The following is a 17266-nucleotide window of genomic DNA, read 5'->3' as shown; positions in this document are numbered from 1 at the left end:
GCCTCTCCTACCCCGTGGCAGCCCCTGCTTCTGCAGCCCCCAGAGCAGGGCTGGGTTCCTGCCAGGGGCTGCCTCTCAGGGAGAACAGCAGCAGAGAAGCTGCATAAAGTGCCTTGTCCAAACAGCTGGAGAAGGCAATCTCCCTACAGGTTTACATGTGCCCCTGGCTGGCAGTGGGAAAGGAGGACCATGAAGCCCCAGATCTGTCTGCTGACCCTTATTTCCATGCCCTAGGTGGAAAGTGCCTGTCCCCATCAGGAGAAAAAGATATTCCCATAAGCAAAGTAAGTAAAGAAGCTCGAGCCCCTCGGGGATGGTGTGGCACGAATGGGAACATGTGGGAGCTCTCTGCATCACTGCAGAGGCAGCTGGCAGGCACAGCCATGGGCAGCAGCTATGGCAAGGCATTTTGCATCCCATCAGAGGGAAACCTCCTTGCATCCAGTGAGGAATGTACCTGCCCTCTGATGTCCCATTGTGCTGGAGTACTTGGTCCTTTTTGTTTCTGGAGAAGGCAGCAGGAGTGGGCAGCCATCCTCTCCAGCCACAGAGCCCCAGGTGCCTCAGCTGCTGCCTCTTGCCATGGGACACTTGGCCCTTGTACATCACTGCCAGAGCTGCAGGCTTGCAAGCACAGTGGGGGAACCTCTGCTGTGCCCCTGCTTCTTCCCCTGCAAAGGAGGTGGAGGGCTGCTGCAGCCAGTGGGCTGCCAGCACAGCACAGCCTACATCTACTCACACTCCAGACCCTGCTCCCCACACAAAAGCACTGCTCAGGACTTTCTCTAAACAGATGTCAGTATGAGGTGTTCTCCTATCAAAATAGTTTCTTCGTATTGAATATGCAATTAGGAAAACCCTGTGATAACCAGAATCACATGTGCTCATGTGAATCAGGAGGTCTTGATTTAGATTTGGGCTGCTGCCTTTTTCCTCTTATGGCTAAAGCCATTCATGTAGCAAAGGTGTAATACTTTTACCACTTTCATAAGTTGCAGTATTAGCAAAAACCCACTTCTTGTTAGTCATCTACATTGGCAATTTCATGGAAGTATTAAGGCAGCACAATAATGTTTGAAAATACCATAAATTCTCTAAGATAGCAGCTTTAATGCAATATTGAATTATTAATATTTAATTGCAAATTGACTGATACCTCTCCTGTCAGGCTGCAAAACAAGTAGGCTTAAAAAGCCTTGATATCTTAAGAAAAAGTGAAAGTTCAGCTCTGAAATTTTACAGGAGCAACGTGTTCAATCCACCTCATATTAAGAACCAGCCAGACTGATAAAGAAAAGGCTAGGAGAAAGCAGGATGTAAAATGACAGACCTCTGCCACTTAGATGTTTATAGGACAGAGAGACAAATTTCCAGAAAAGCTCCAGACTGCCCAACCTGTGCACACAGACACCCAGTGCATGTGGCACATCAGGTGGTGACTCTGTGCCCCAGCACCCAGCCAGCAATTCCAGGCAGAATTAAGGCTGCATGGGTCATAAAGCTAAAACACAGTCAGAAAGCAAGTAAGAACTTTCATTTCTAAGGCAGACATGTAAGACTGATTTCAGTTAATTAAATGAAACAAAAACAAAACAAAAAGAAAAACCCAAGAAGATTGCTCATCTAGGTTTAGTTCAGTTCAGTAAACAGTTCTGCGTGACACAAGTGTGTACAGAGACAAGATAAATCTCAAAAAGCCATCAGATTTATTTAGCTCTCAGAAGTTCAACCCTTTTCACTACTATTGTCACACAAGTTCATGCTTTTTCACAACCTATTTTCAGTCTGTGACTTAATAAATCCTGTGCTGATGAAAATCCTTGTCTAGTGTTGCTGCACCAGAGAATGACAATCATGTGTTTTCTTCTTTCCTCAGCACAGACCTGCATCTTTCAACCAGGTACCATCAAGGTAAAGACTAAAGCTGATTTTCCCTCCCCCCACCTCCACTCTCTGGTGCAAAGAAAAGCCCATAATCAGACTAATTGCTTAGGATGCAGAAAAACACCAGTTTAAGTCTACCAACAAAAGAATTGCATGCACTTAACACTGAGATGCAACCCCACTCTTGGGCAGCCAGTGGCCAAACATCTGCAGCACACACCCATCATTTCTGAGGCTGAGTGTAATGTTGTGTGGCCCAAATAAGACAATTTGGAGGCTGAACCTTGTGATGATGTCTCGGTGAATGTCCTCAGCCACTGCACAATTTATGGCTGCTGGGGTGTTTCTCTCCTTCTCCCTCCCTTCTCCACTCAGCTTTTTGGTAAGCAGTCTCATGACTACTGGCATGTTTCCTGAAAGAGTTTCAGTTTCAGCATGACATTTTCTAGAAGTCATTTAAATGGACTATTGCCAACCAGGTTTAGTAATAAAGAAATCTTCAGTTGAAAAACAAAGGGAGATTTAATACATTGAGGCTTAAAGGATTTTGGTTAACCTTTGCACTATAAAAAAATAGCAGATGTATCAACAAATGGCTAAGTCTCTTTTGGAAAAGAATAAGGTTTCCCCTTCCAGTATCTCACTGCCTCTAGAAGGAAGAAAAGAAAGAAAAAACAAACCTCCACAAAACCAAACATGCCCTTTCAGGTTGCACATTTAGTTTCTGATAAATCAGAATGGAGGAAATGGTTGCATTGGAACACAGGAAAGAATGGTAAGATAAACACACTGCCCTTTCATCTTACCTCCTCCTTTGGGGTTAGCTTTAGCAGCTCTAGCAATTCACTCCAGAGTAATTTAAGAGGTAACTCTATAACTTGGTGTGTGCCCTGTTTCTCTGCCCAAATTTATCATCCTGGAAGGCAGGGGTGGGGGAACAGCTCCTTCTCAACAGTTGCACTTCACAGTCTTGTGTGGTTGTTTATCTGTGATTGTTTGTGTGTATTAATATGCTCTAAGAGGTGGGAGCTGAGTTTGCTGCCTATGGTTTGCTGCCTCTGCTTTCTAAACAGTTCATTTTAGCAGAGGGTAAATGAATCTGCCTCTTGAGTCCCTGATTAACGCAGGGGCTGGAGCTTACCTGTCTCTGTCACTTCTGCCTGCTCCAGGAGTGGGTCACACCCCAGGAACAGGATGACCCAAGGTGCCACTAGAGCACTCACTCTATGGCTTTTTGGCTGTCAGTCTGTGCTCTGAGGAGACAAGGACAGAGGGAGGTCTTTTGCATGGGATAATAGAGGATTTATTGCTCTGGGGAATCTTGGGGGCAAAAGACAATGTGGGTGTGCAACAGCTGAAATATGGAGGTAATTCAAAGGGAGGGTACAAAGCATCAGCTAATCAGAGATACCCTGGGGAGGGTAAAAGGCAGGGTTCACAAAATCATCATCCAGTGAGGGAGGTAGGGGGGGAAATTGGGTCACATGGACTAATCAAGTGTTGAAATTTAGGGGATTTCAGAAGTGGAATTCCAAGCATGTGGTGGGCCTAAGACAGATTGACAGGAGACTCAGGGTGGATTGACAGTGTGGGGTGGGAGGGTCTCATTTGGACCAAACCATCAACTTGGGCAATAACAGAACATACCATTAATGAGGAACACACTGCAACACCTGGTGACAAGCAATCACCAGAAGCCCTATGTACTGCAGAACAAAACACTGCCATTTAGCTGTTTAACAGGGTTCGTTTGGTTTTGGGTTTTTGGGTTTTTTTTTTAACAAAGATGATATCAGTAAAGCAAAAGTTGGTGCCCAGCAGATAAGTGGGCGTTTAGCAGAAAATTCTGAAGAAAGTGGGAAAGATGACAGAAAAGGGTGTGATGAAATGAGCTCATCATTTGTACCTGTGAGTGTGGGATGGACTGTGGGGGAAGAGGAGGGAGTGGAACTGTAATGGGGAACCCGCCAAGTAGCTGTCTGGTTTTGAGAGTTTTTGGTGTCCCAAGGAAAAGCCCCAGAGAGTGGTTTAAAACCAGTTCTCACAGGGCTGTTAGTGCAATAGGAGAGATGCCCCCTCTGAGTGTTAAACTTGGCCTGTGAATAATGGAAGTTTCCACACTTGCTCCATTGGCATGTGGGATAAATCACTCCACCTCTGCACTTCAGTTTCCCTACTGATAAGAGAAGGTTGATGATAACAGCCTTTCAAAACACGATGACTAGAAGGATTCTGGAAAATGTGATTCAGAGCAACTCTTGGTTAGACCTACGTGTTTGAAGGGACAGGAGATGCTCCAGACTTCACTCAGTGGATTGAGAGCCATTCACTCATGAAAATTAAGAGCCTACCTGTTCTCATGTCATAGGTACATTAAGAGAAATACCGCTGTCCTTCCATCTTTGCAATCATTACTAGGGGAGGAGAGAGCCATGCACTTGATGATAAGCAAGTCTACCCTGATTGCTCTGCTCCTTAAAATTTCTGGAATTTCTACATCTCAGAACTTCATAAAACCTCAAATCAAAAATCAGAATTTATTTTCACTGAAATGTTCTCTAGGTCAGGAGATCTTCCATGCAAAGCAGAATCTGAACAGACAATACGATTTGGGTAAACTTGGAAAACCCAAGGCAAATTCTGCAGGAATTTTGTTCTAACACTGTCCTTCTTCTAGGCTTGAAAAATAAAAGCTAACCCTTTGGAGTTTTTAAGCCATGAAACAGACACCTCTGTTCCACTTAACAGAATGTGGAAGGTAGCTGCAAATGTCACCATGAACCCATCAACACACACTCAAAATACTGCCACTACTGCAGACGACAGAGAATTCCACTATAAAGCTGGTAGCTATTCACTGGCTGCAGTACCCAGTGCATTCAAATCAAGAACATAAGGGCAAACAAATTTTTAACTTCTTGCTTCAAGTTAATCAGTGCACACTGCCTCTTTAGATTTAATGAGTCATCCTGCTAACTATTTAATGCACAATCACCCACAGTCCATTAGCAAACACCTTCAGGAGGCAAAAGGAGGGACAAGTCTAAACAGAGCTGGGAAGGCATTTGCCCACACAATCTTACCTCCTCCTTTGCTAATGGCTCTTCTTCCTCTTCTCTCTGTTCTCAAGGACAGAATCAGATGAGAGCTGCAGGGGAAGGGATTAGTCCTCACTTTATCTCTGGAGAGGCCAGGGCCCCTTCCAGGACAGTGCATCTCCTGGACAGCCACACACACACATGCACTTGGGGTCTTAATTGCCTCCCAAACCCTACAGTCTGTCTGGCAGCTAGCTGTGACTCCTGTCCCTCCCTTTCTTCCTCTGTTTTCCTATGCTTTTATTCTGCAAGTCACCCCGACCCCTTTCCTTCAGTCCCTTCCCTAAACACCCCATATTAAGTCTTATTCAAATCCCAAATGCTCTCCCTTCACATGCATCGATAAAATGTCCTATGTAACTTTCCCTTCTTGCCCATCAGTTCCCATTCCCTGCTTGGGTGGCTGTCACAGGGATGACCTCTCTCGGGACAGCCCTGGGGGGAGCTGGGGCCCGGCGCGATTGGGGCTGTCTGGCTCCATTTGTGCTGCTGTGCTCTCTCATGTGCTGATGAGTTTCCACTGTGTCAGCACTGCTAAGCAGGGCTCTCCAGGTGTGCAGCCACAGCCTGGGAAATGACTGTGGATTTACCAACCTGACAGTGTGTGTTAGTCAACAGTACTGCGTGAGCATACAGGCTGTACCAGACTGGCTCCAAACTTCTCCAGGCTATAATCAGACTGAAGCTTCCCTCTTTCTCTCTTCCCCCTTTTCCCCCGCAGGAACAGGTTGCCAAAAAAGATTCTGTGAATTCCAGTGAGCTGTGGTACTCGACTGTCAGCCATGATGTAAAACATGAAGTCTTTGTGATTGACAGCAATAATCAGACAGAATATGCACTTGTCAGCCTGCCCAAGAGGAAGGCAAATGTCACCAGCCCTGAAGAGCATAGTGAATATGATGATGTCCTGGTAACTTAGAAGGCACCCTTTTGCCTGGGTGAATGATGATAACCATCCTACCTCTGCTGTTGGGTCTTCAGACAAATCTCTCTCTTGTTACCAAGCTTACCCATTAGGCTACGTCCACCAGTCATTTACTATGAGACTAATCTGTCCATCAACAGCTGGTCAGAGAAAGAAACATGGACTGGGTACAGGGCTTGACAATTAAACCAGGGGAATCTGTACCAGCTGGCATCATAAGACAATGCTTCTCTATAGAACATTAGGACCTACAATATTTTAAGCAACTGAGGCTGTACATTTTTCTGGACTTGTAGAATACTTCTTTTTTTAAAGGGGCCTTAAAGAACTACTGCTATAAATCTCAAAAATGCAATAAGAACAGGATCTTTCTGTTTGTTTGGGGAACGTTTCTTATCTTAAATGAAAGCATAAACCTTGTGTTAGATCCATTTACTCTTGTACAAAATTTCTCTGACATGCTTGATTTGTACCATTATACAATGCACAATTTTAATAAAGAACTAATTTCTCAAATTCTTCCCTCTCCCTTCTAATGTAATACTACTTAGTGTGAAGTCTTAAAGTTGGAATTAAATAAGAAGCCCCAAAACAACAAAACATTGCGTGCAAAACAAATATTACACCCACAAGCTGCTTTTTAACCATGTCTCAGTCATTAAGGTATTCTCCTCATTCCTTCTATTCAAATTAATATTGATCATTCACACAAAACATCTAACTTGATATAATTATGTGTTTTCACACTGCTGTGTCCCTAATGGATTGAGTCATAATTAATTCACTTTTTAATTTTCTTTTACATGATCAATTTACCTCACAGATATATAACCAGAAACTACTTTTTTTTTTTTTTTTTTTTTTTTAAAATGTTTCCTTCAATCCTGACTGGATGCAGTCTGTAAAGCCAGACATTTCCTGTTGAATATCACATCTTACTCCAGCCCCACCTCCTTCTTCCATGTGAGGTTCTGGGGTAAAGGTATGGATGTAGAGGAGGATGGGTGGGAAAAAATGAATGCTTGACTCCTTTCTCAACTCTTAATGCCCATATGGGTATCACCATAAATAAGTCTATTCATTACATTATTTTTCAGTTCCTAGAATCAAGGTAAAGAAGTGTTCAGGGAAGGGATCAGGTGTCTTGGTGAGAGCAATAAGATTGAGCAGCATCTCAACAGCAGTTTATTTCTTTGCTGTTGGTACTTTCATAGCCAGCTGCTTTTGGGACAAGCCATACAGGCCATGAACTTTGTTCTTCCCCAGCATAAGGATCAAAAGAAATCTCTCTTCTAACTGTGTGCTGCATAGACTATTACAGGAAGAGAAATTACAGTTCTTAAAGTCAATGCTATATCTTACAAACCAAGAGGGAATCAGAATAAGCCACAAATCTGAGAGTCATGCAAACTACTAATTTGGTCTGGGATGTTTCCCAAGCTCAGTTTAAACACATGCAACAGCAACTATGGGTTTGAGTGTGCAGTTCTCTCAGACATGCTTCATACAGCTCAGCATTTAGAATTCCAATGGCTGTTTTCCAACTCGCACAGCTGAAAGACTAGAGCTGCTAAAGAATGAAAACAGTCACTTTAAGAGTAAAAAAAAATAATTTAATGGACTATAACATTGTTAGATTACTCCTTAAATAAACCAGTAATATTAGAAAGAGAAAAACAATTTTCCAGGACATATTTCTTACAATACAAAATGCTTCTTAAAATAAAATATCTAACAGTGCTAATATTTATAAGGCTATAAATAAATGACAAGATATACTTCACTCACATGGTAGTGAATATGTTCCATTCTGCATAAAAGTAATGCTTAGTTTTTATGTTATAGCCAGTTACTGGCCTACTGACTGCTGGCCCATGTCACCTGCTTCGGCACCTTCCTCTTGGCACTGATTCATCTCATCTGGTCTCTCATCAACAAGAACGACTATTTACTGCCTTATTAAGGCAAATACCTTACATCTGTTCATTTTTATCCCCAGTGCCGGGCAGGAACGATAATTAAGGGCATAGAGTAGTGTTCAGATTTACAAAAACAGGTCAAGCATCTGTCTATTCACTGGTAGCAGTAGCTAACTGTAAAAGCACACTGCTAATTCGACCTTTTAAAAATTCCTGTGATGTTCGCACACGTTAGTGAACAAGACATGTCTCTTCATGCTGTTGCTTCTTCTTTCATATTTCACATTGAAGAAGAGAAAAATAGAGCAAAGAGCACCTTAACCAAGGAGACTGTAGGAAGAATAAGGAAATCATGAGAGTTAAAGCGTTCTTAAGAAGCTAGAGCAGAGACCTTGCACATAAGTAAAGAATACAAATATATATATATATATATGTATGTATGTATGTATGTTTTCAGGCTGTTTTACAAGGAAATAGCAACAAGGAAATATGGCATGTGAAATTTGGAGGGAAAAAAACCAGATATGAGTTTGAGTGGAAGTGAGCATTGAGGATAAAGCTGTGCAGATAATTTTGCACAGGCCAAGAGATGAAAAAGGAGCCATGTGCAAGACTGCTTTTAAAGCTCATGCAGAGCATTCAGATTTAATCATAAGGCAAGACAAAGAAGAGCTTTCAAAGTCAACAGAACATGTATCAGATGCATGGTTTTCTCAAGAGTGAAATGGATTATTGAGATATAAAAGAAGGAGGTAGTAGTGCTGTAGCAATACAACATCGTCATAAATATACCATATTTTCCATTTACAATATTGCATCACAGGCAATATTTACAGGACAACAATTTTAGAAGTGTTTCTACCTAATGCATAGTTCCTTGCCCTGGGATTGCTTATAGATAGGGAATTCCATCTCTTCTAGGTGGTGATGAAGGTGAGGAATCTTTCCATAATTTCTCTGAAAATTAAAACAGTACAATATTAATATTAAAATAAAGCTTTAAGTAGTTATTTCAACATATTCTTTCCTATCTCTTTTTATGCTACTTTTTCTATAAATCTTTTCAAGATATAAGGAATAAAATGCTTCTAGAAATTGAAACTCACAGCTTGTTGATCTCTTGTCCCGTGGTAAGAGTCCCAAGAAAAACCAATGCAAGTTAATTGCAAACCTTACTTACCTACACTGCAATGCTGAATTGTTAGCCTAGGATTATTCTAAAAGCACATTGGTGTGACTCAGTAAATTGGGACTGGGGGGAGACAGCTCCATGCATTATTCTCAGTATAGCTTCAAAGCTCAGGGGACTTTTATATGGGCATTTCTATCAGTACAAATATAAATGCTTTGGAATCACTACTGCCTGGTCACTGGTAGTCATTGGACTCACTGCCTAGAAAATCTGGAAGAATGAGCACTTGTTTTCTTTAAAGGTGTTTCTGTGTGTAATCAAATTTCCAAAAAACTACAAAAAGACACAAATCAGGAGTCTTTTTTATCCCTTGGATTAAAACTTGTTTTGTTAGCATTCAGCATCAAATGTACAATAAGGAGAAATATTTTAATTATTTGCTTCCCCTATATGGTACACACACATATAAGGAGAGTTTTATGGTATAGATAAAATGCAATATTAGATCAGAAAAGTTTGGTTGGAGTCCACAGCTAACCAGTCTCATCACTATTCCTTTTCTCATCAGAGGACCAAACAGTGAGTGTCAGGTTTTAAGTTAAGCATATCAAGACTTTCTGAAAGCTATTTTAAAATGTTCTTAATATTGTTATGCAAATCATATATACTAATGAATCCAAATATCTTTCTAGAAATATTTCCCTCCTTTTCCATAAATACCTCTGCCCTTTGTAAAGAAACAATTTCTCTAATGTACAGCACTTACACGTGAGAGAAGTTGGGTTGAGCTTTAACCTGTCACATTCAGATGCCCCAGGATTAAGAGTATCTTCATCATAAATATTCTGACGCAAAATGTTCCTTATAAAATCCGGGTTCATATTGTTTTCCATAAATCCCTCTGTTGATGGTGGTACAGAAAACACTAGCTGATAAATTACAGTGGAGCTTTCATTACTGCAAAACAAAGTCAAGGATGAAAGTCTTCAAGTTTCAACAGGATCTTTCTTTTTGGTTCTTTTTTTTGAAGACTGACTTTTCATATCAATGTTGGAACGGATTCTTTGTTTAAAAAACATTTCCCCAAGAAAAACATTATGAAAGAAAACTGCCAGAGATGCTGGCTTCCGCCTCCCCCTCCCTTCTCAGAACAGCTCTTGAGACTTGAAGCCAGCCAGAGACATGTTTTCAGATGCAGGAGGGGCAGCTGGACACGTGTTCTGATGGGATGTGGTTTTCAGCACTGGTGCTTCACAAGAAGCTACTGATAAGAGGCATTGTAATATCCTGTGCTAGGATAGCACATAATAGTTTAGCTAGGAACTTGTAGGAAGGTTTGTTTTCCTGCTAGCAGTGCCAGGGACCACCCAGCTGTGCTCCTGACTCGGCTCAGGCGTGGATTACACAAACCAGTGAACTGGAGACCATCTCTGAAGATTTCATTTTTTGTGGTCTACCAAAACTGACTACAATTCAACAGCTACCTTTTGTACTCACAGAATTCAAAACATTTTCAAAAAGTACTTGAATGGGAGGAAATAAAAGGAAAGAAAGAGAGGGAAGCAGCAAGAGAGAGACATCAAAGAGTTGCAGAGAGAGAGTTATTAACTAATCAATATATGTGCAGGACTACAGCTTTGTACCTAATGGTGTAAATCATAATTAGTACCCATAGGGCTAAGGAGCTACAGTTCACTGTTGAACAAGGCTGGTGTGCCCAAGGCTGGCAGGGCAAGGGAGAATATTCCTCAAGGGAGCAAAGTGCCCTCACAACTGCCCCTTGCCACATTCCAACGTGGCTGTCCCTCTGTCCTTGCTATCTCAAAGGACCTGGGACTTTGCAAAACTACTTCCCTTGATCTTCTCCTGTCTTTCTAATTTCTTTTGTGAGAGTTCTTTTTCAGAAGTCCTTTCTCTGTCTTCCCTTGCCTCTCTGCTATTTCTCTGCTATATTCCTCTTGCCTTTATCTCTTTTGGAAGCAAAATGATTCTCTCCTCCTCATGAACCCTGTTTTATTTATTTAAGATTATTTAAACTATGTCAATCTAAAGTGTCTCCAGCAATTAATTTTTCTTTTAATAAATATCCTTGAATATGTTTATTAAGGGCTGCAGTTGGAATCAAAGATAACAAATGATACTTCACAGCAACAATATGTTCATATCATTTTATAATTTTAGCAGTGTTTACCACTTACATCAGAGGATCCTTTGAACAGTTTTCACTGCCTAGATACATAATTTTCCCCAAACAACCTGTTTTTCACATTATTTAAATATTGCACATATTTACATAAGCACATGTATGTCTTGTCAAAAGCCTGTAATTTTCAGATAACTTTGGTGACAGAAATTGCTTACCTGAAAGAAATCACCTGAGCTGACCTAAAGTAACGTCCTAAAGCTGGAGATGAACTGTAGACTTCTGTTAGCTGAGAGAGAAAAAAAATTATTTCTTCAATCTCTTTTTTCCCCTCACAAAAAAGAATCAAAACCACAGCAAATTATTCTTATAAAGTACTTTAAGGAGCATAAAAACAAGGGCTGAAGGTCAAACAACAGCAAATATCTGCTCTGGAAAAGGCAGAGAGTCATTTAAATTTGGGAGACAAATTAATTGTGCATTTGAGTGATTGCTATGTAACCTTAACACAATGGAGGCACTCAGGGTGAACTAAAAGTATGTGCTCATGTTGCCATGTGCAACTGATGTTGTAAGGTTTGGGATTTAATTACTACCAAGAGGCTCTTCTAACTCTTATTTCATGGAGGGGATGGTCTGTGTCCTGAGACTGCCTTCCCACCATATCCAAATGATCACTGCCAGGTGTGCTGAGCTTATTTCAGCTGTAACTCAGAGTTGTGCTGGCTCAGCAGACATCACAGCTATAAACCCAGGCTGTGATCATACACTCATTAAGAGAATGCAGCACTAAGGATGTTTAGTCCCTATTATGCTCAGATGATTTTCACAGGCCTCTCCTAAACTATTCAATAATTCTATGAAAAAGGTGAAGACTGTCTTAACAAATGGTCAAGTTTAAGAGGAAAAAAAATAAACACTTTTTTGTGCTTAAAAGAAAACAATTCCTTTTTTTCTAGATTGTGACTTTAAAAAGTACAACACGTTTTATTTATGGACTTGCAAATGACTGAGTTGTTACACAGAAACTGAGAAACAGAAACTTCTTAGAAGGAAAAACACTGAAACAATGTTCTAAGTAGACTCAACTTTGCCAAGAATCATATAAACACTTACCCTCTCAGTAATGTCCTCAGAGGAGAAGTGTGGGAGACCACACATTAACTCCAATGTTCCTGAAAAATTGTGAAAGTTTCCACTGCTTAGTAGTTCATCAGGATCCCAGTAGTCATCCTCATCTGTGTAAACATCTAATAATTAACAGGAGATAGAAAGGGGAGAAAAAAGTTTCAGTTAGCTGAAGTAGTGCAAAAAGCCCCTCTTGGCTTTCTCCGGGGTAGTTTTCTCACAAATTTCCTAGGTAAGGACTGACTGGGAAAGACAGAAAGAAACTGAAAGTCACCTAAAAAATGTGACAGCATGTGGAGATCAATCACCCACCTCCATCAGCAAAAGTCATCTGCTCTGGGAGCCTGGCAGGCAGTGACACCACGGGACCCAAGTCATCCATTACATGGATGGCATTGTTAATTAATGGCCCTTGTTCCATTACAAACATTATTTCCATCCTCATATCTAAATCTCTTCTTGTGGTATTTTCTCACTTAGCTACAAACTTGAATTGCCACCTGATCAGGACACAAGTTGATTGCTGCCTGCTAAGACAAAAGCATTCACAACATCTACCGAGCTACAACACCACCCTCTGCAGTCCATATCCCAGTTCCTTCAGCAGTTTACTGAAAGAGATTAGAGGATGTTACTGTTGCATTTGTGTTCTGTTAGAGATGTTACATATTGCATATTTGAAGTGGTGTAACCAAGAGTGAGATACTTACTAGAATAAAGAATTAGGCTGATGAGAATCACCAGGAAGATCACTAGAAATATTGTAGTTATAACCATCCATAGTTTACACTTCCAGAAAACTACATCCCTGCATGATTTCCAGGGATCTCTCTCCTAGATATAAAAGAGAAGGACATATCGATTAATCAAATCAGGCAGGAAAAAAAAAAATTAAGCATGTCTCTGCTTTGAAACAAAACCCCCCACATAGATGGGAGAGCCTCACTGGTAAACAATGCCCTACCTCAGGGGTTCCCAGCCTTGACTACTGCTGCAGGAGAAAATGCAGACCTAGAATTGGTAAAGGACATTCACTTGAGAGAGATCATTCCCCTTTGTGCAAAATTTCCAACTCCTGAATGGCCCATAAAGCTAAAGTATTGCAAAGGTGATTTCTTGGCTCCATTTTCTTTTTAACTACATTGATTAAATTTTCATATTCCACAAGCTCTCCTTTTAATGTTTTCCATCTCTCCCAACTAAAAAGGTGTCTCTGGAGGTATTTCCAAAATCATTCACCTCTGCAGCATTGATGATGTCAACCTGCATAGCTTCTGGTTGCCAGCACTCTAAGCAGAGGCAATGCTATTCAATAGATACTATTGTGATAAAACCTCCATAAAATAATTGAGACTTCTATAGCTGACTTACTTTTTCTTCAGAAGACTGGAAACTTGAAGGCTATTGAGTGTATTTAACAGACAGTTTAATGTAAATCTCACCTGTTCTATGAGGTCAAAAGAACACTTCACTCAAAGCAATTGTGCATGTATACACATTCATAGGGGAGAGAAAGGACAATACCTTGCCTGTTACTTAATTTTTAATAAGATTGAAAACCATGACTGAAGTTAGTCGTTTAATAAGTTAATCCAGCAGGAAGAATATTAGGGGGGAAAAAGAATAAAAAAAATAAAAGCAAGCTTAGGTGACAGCAAAACAGATAACTTCACCTGTTTTGTTCTACAGCCAGAAGAATCAGAAGACTGAAGCAATGGTTTGAATTCATAAGCAGACCATGCTGTCTTTTTAATTACTCTTCTCCCTCCCTCTCCATCTACCATAAAGGTAGTAGTAAACTCCATGTCCTTTTTGACATCAGTACCAGGAAAGGCAAAGCATATCCTGTGGGTTGTCTGGGCCACACACATGCAGATTGGCAGGAATCAGCTGCTGCTGGAGGCACTAATCCAAGTTTCCTTCCTTTACTTTTTGAACTTTCTAAGAACACAGAATAACAGAGGCTTTCACTGAATTTAACTGAATTGGGCAGCTGGCTAAAAGCTTTTGTGTGGGTGGCAGGGGAACAGGGAGAGAAAACACACATGGAGAAAGAGCTTACAGGAGAGATTCCTCCAGGAGCAGAGGCAAAAAAAGGGAAACACTCTCTGTAGACACCTCTACACACAGAACTTTGCTCTGCTGGAGAATGAAAGGCAAACACCGAGTATGGTTTTGTTTACAGCATGCTTTCAGCTGTGATCACATTTACTTTTTTTTAATTTGATTTTTCAAATATTTTAGAAGTATGAATTTCAATGTAATACTTAACACTACCATATCGTTTTGGATTTTAAAAACTTTTAAAAGCCAGTAACTACTGCCTAGAGTGAAACTATGAAATCAGCCATAGCCTCATCAGTTGACACAGGGAGCTGTCAAGCCCAAGTTCTGATTAAGCCACCACATGTTTAGACTTCCACAAAACACAATTCTTAATCACACATAGCAAACTGGCTTGATCCCAAGGAAACATTCAGCTCCACACTTAGTCCAACACCACCTGAACTTTGCCTGTAGCCGCAGCTGAGAAAGTCTCTCCTCAGTGGGCAGGGATTTGGGCAGGGATTTGGGCAGGGTTTCTGATTAACCTGAGCAGAAAGCAGAGTGCTGTAACTTTCCAGCAGTCTGCATGGGATGGAAAGCCAGTTGCTATCATCAGCATAAAGAGAGCTCAAATGAAAACGTGGTGCTGGAAAGGGGAAGGATAAACCCACGGGTGAAGTTTCTCAAGACAGTCAAGTAGTTCTAGCACAACCCTGCCTCTCCTCCCCTCTTTCCTGTTCCTCTTTGCACCTCTGGGAATGTGTCTGACCCCGCAGCGAGCCGATTCAGCTCACCAGAGCACAGGAGAGGTAGCTGACCCCGACAGAACACGACACAGGGGTTTTGCCTGGTCAGAGGGATGGATCAGCCCCAGGGTGAGCAGCACAGGGGAGAGGGAAGGGCCGGGTGGGGAGGATCCTGCAGACAGCTCCCAGCTGTGCCCAGAGAGGGAAACCTCTTCCTCCTCCACAAATATCCCTGCAGCAAGTAGTGCCATTCACTGGACAGCACTCACGTGTGAACACGTTGTTATTCCTCTGCCAGAATTAGTCTGTTTCGTAGCTTTAAACTAGGCACTAGGAGCTACCTCCCTTAGGATTCATGTGCTGATCTTAAACGAGGTTTCAGAGCACTTTATTAATACAGATTCATAATGGCTAGCAACTGAAAATTACTCAGGGACAAAGAGAATCCAGCATGCTCTGTTCAGGGACAACTTATTTTTGTTTGGCAGCACTGTTTCCTGGTTAATTCCTACTGAAGGAAAGCCTGGTTTTAAAACTTATTTCAGCTTTTCTCTTTTCTGGTTTTGAGCCCAATCCCACTGATAGATAGCACATTAAAAGAGAAAGCAAAAACCAGAGAACCAATGACAGTTTCAGTTCCTAAATTTAAACTTAAAGTCCCACTCTCACATTAGAACACTTCTTTGATAAGGAAAAAAACCCCCACATTTAACAGGTTTTTAGCCTCTTTCCCTCAAACAACAAATTAAATCACCCCTACAAAACGTTCCTTCAAGTGTCATTCCTATTGCTGTGTAGTATTTCCCACACCAGAAGGATCAAATGAGCAAGTGAAACTCCTACCTTTCTCATTTGAGCATTTAGAGCCTTGTCATGATCAGTCTCACTTTCCTCCACATTATGTGCCCGTAATTCAATAATCTCATGCTCCTGAACAGAGCTCTGCCTTTTCATTGCTTCTGTCTCTGAAGAAGGGCCTCTGCGGGGTCCTCTGTCTCTGAAGTGAGCACGGAGCCAACTCATTTCCTTCTTGTTTCAGCTGCAGTTATGCTCAGTCATAGCTCTGACACGAGGCTGGAAACACGGAGAGTGGGGATAGTTTTCAAAAGAGAGGTCCCAAAATACTGCTAAATTAGGGGAATTCCTTGGAAGAACAAATAAAGTCGACTGCCCTAGCTGCAGAGACAGGGAAGGCGGAGGAAGTATCGATTTGCTTAGCCGTGAGAACTCTGGCTCTCAGCTATGCAATACTAGGTTTTCCAGTTTGCCTACCTTCCTGTACCAGCTCTTGACAAGCAAGTGACTAAACCTTCAGCAACGCTGCCATTTGCTGGGACAATTTTCAAAGGAACCCGAGTGTTTGCTCTGCTGCTGTCAGCCAAAGCAATAAAATGTTATTACTGTTATCCATGCAGCTAAACAGATGTGGTGCTGAACAGAACAAAGTGAGCAAAAGTTCATAGAGCATGTTGTTTGCTTAGGCTGGGACTCTGCCAACACTCGTAATTCTAGTCTCCCTCTATAGTCAATAAAGAAATGAACACTACTGACCTTTGTACTGGAAATTGCTCTCCCTCTAGCTATTATAATGCCTAAAATCATATCTGGTCTCAAAGAACCATTTACGTGCTTTAACATGTTATTCAACCTAAACCTGAGAAGCTGCTTTAAGATAAAAAAACCCCAAAGGACATAGCTAAAGAAAAGAGAAAGATGGCCTTCAATTTCAACCTGAGCTCTAGAGGACATCCTTTTATGAAACCGTGGTGATTTGGTCTGTGCCAGCTTCCCACAGGAACTCTCACGTGCATTTGGAATCACTCACAGCACCTCACTGTAGCCAGGGGCTGATTACAAACCCAGCCTCCCCAATATCCTTGATCCCTACCTCCTCTTATTTCTTTTGTTCACCCTCCATCCCCATGTTTCTCCTTCCTCCCCACAGGGCATCTCTCTCCCCTCTGAATCAAAAGGTCTGGGCAGACAGCTGGTAACCACATCCTTGCTCACTCTTTTGTCCCAGCACAGGGAGTATCATGCATTAAAAACCGAGCACAGCCTCTCTCCCCAGCCCCCTTCCCTCCTGCCTGGGTATCCACCCACAGCACCACTCTTTTTTCCTGACAACACCTCAATCTTTTCTTTGTGAGACTCACCTTGGTTCTGCTGCCTGAAGCACACCCAAGGTTTGCATTCCTGATGTCACCTCACACCCATCCAGGCAAAGGCACTCCATGAAAGTGAG

At 41.6% G+C, this 17266-nt stretch overlaps 3 protein-coding genes across 6 annotated transcripts in view; 1 reads left to right on the top strand and 2 right to left on the bottom strand.

Annotated features, from left to right (window-relative positions):
- LOC147654387 (uncharacterized) overlaps positions 1-6423 on the top strand; it is an 11142-nt gene extending 4719 nt beyond the window's left edge. Inside the window, exons 2-4 of the mRNA XM_086883323.1 lie at positions 235-284; positions 1877-1911; positions 5704-6423. Coding sequence (XP_086739449.1) covers positions 235-284; positions 1877-1911; positions 5704-5901 — 283 coding nt within the window. The 3' untranslated portion in view covers positions 5902-6423. The remainder of the gene's footprint in view (positions 1-234; positions 285-1876; positions 1912-5703) is intronic.
- LOC111940630 (nectin-1-like) overlaps positions 1-7829 on the bottom strand; it is a 27576-nt gene extending 19747 nt beyond the window's left edge. Inside the window, exon 1 of the mRNA XM_086883322.1 lies at positions 7696-7829. Coding sequence (XP_086739448.1) covers positions 7696-7723 — 28 coding nt within the window. The 5' untranslated portion in view covers positions 7724-7829. The remainder of the gene's footprint in view (positions 1-7695) is intronic.
- C3H3orf52 (chromosome 3 C3orf52 homolog) lies at positions 7499-17266 on the bottom strand. 4 transcript variants are annotated; one of them, XM_023943379.2, is made up of 7 exons: positions 17178-17266; positions 15865-16095; positions 12940-13063; positions 12218-12351; positions 11320-11390; positions 9725-9915; positions 7499-8783 (listed from the first exon to the last, which is right to left on the bottom strand). In XM_023943379.2, coding segments are annotated over exons 2-7 (702 nt in total). In that variant the 5' UTR covers positions 16045-16095; positions 17178-17266; the 3' UTR covers positions 7499-8781. The 4 variants fall into 4 exon arrangements, with proteins under 4 accessions (XP_023799147.1, XP_023799158.1, XP_023799138.1 ...); XM_023943390.2 differs by lacking the exon at positions 17178-17266 and adding an exon at positions 16294-16463; XM_023943370.2 differs by lacking the exon at positions 17178-17266 and having other exon boundaries at positions 15865-16134.

Source organism: Cyanistes caeruleus, chromosome 3 (assembly GCF_971803275.1).
Source record: "Cyanistes caeruleus chromosome 3, bCyaCae1.hap1.1, whole genome shotgun sequence".
NCBI lineage: Eukaryota > Metazoa > Chordata > Aves > Passeriformes > Paridae > Cyanistes > Cyanistes caeruleus.
The sequence above is the reverse complement of the archived record's forward strand: the minus strand, read 5'-3'. Positions and strand labels throughout refer to the sequence as shown.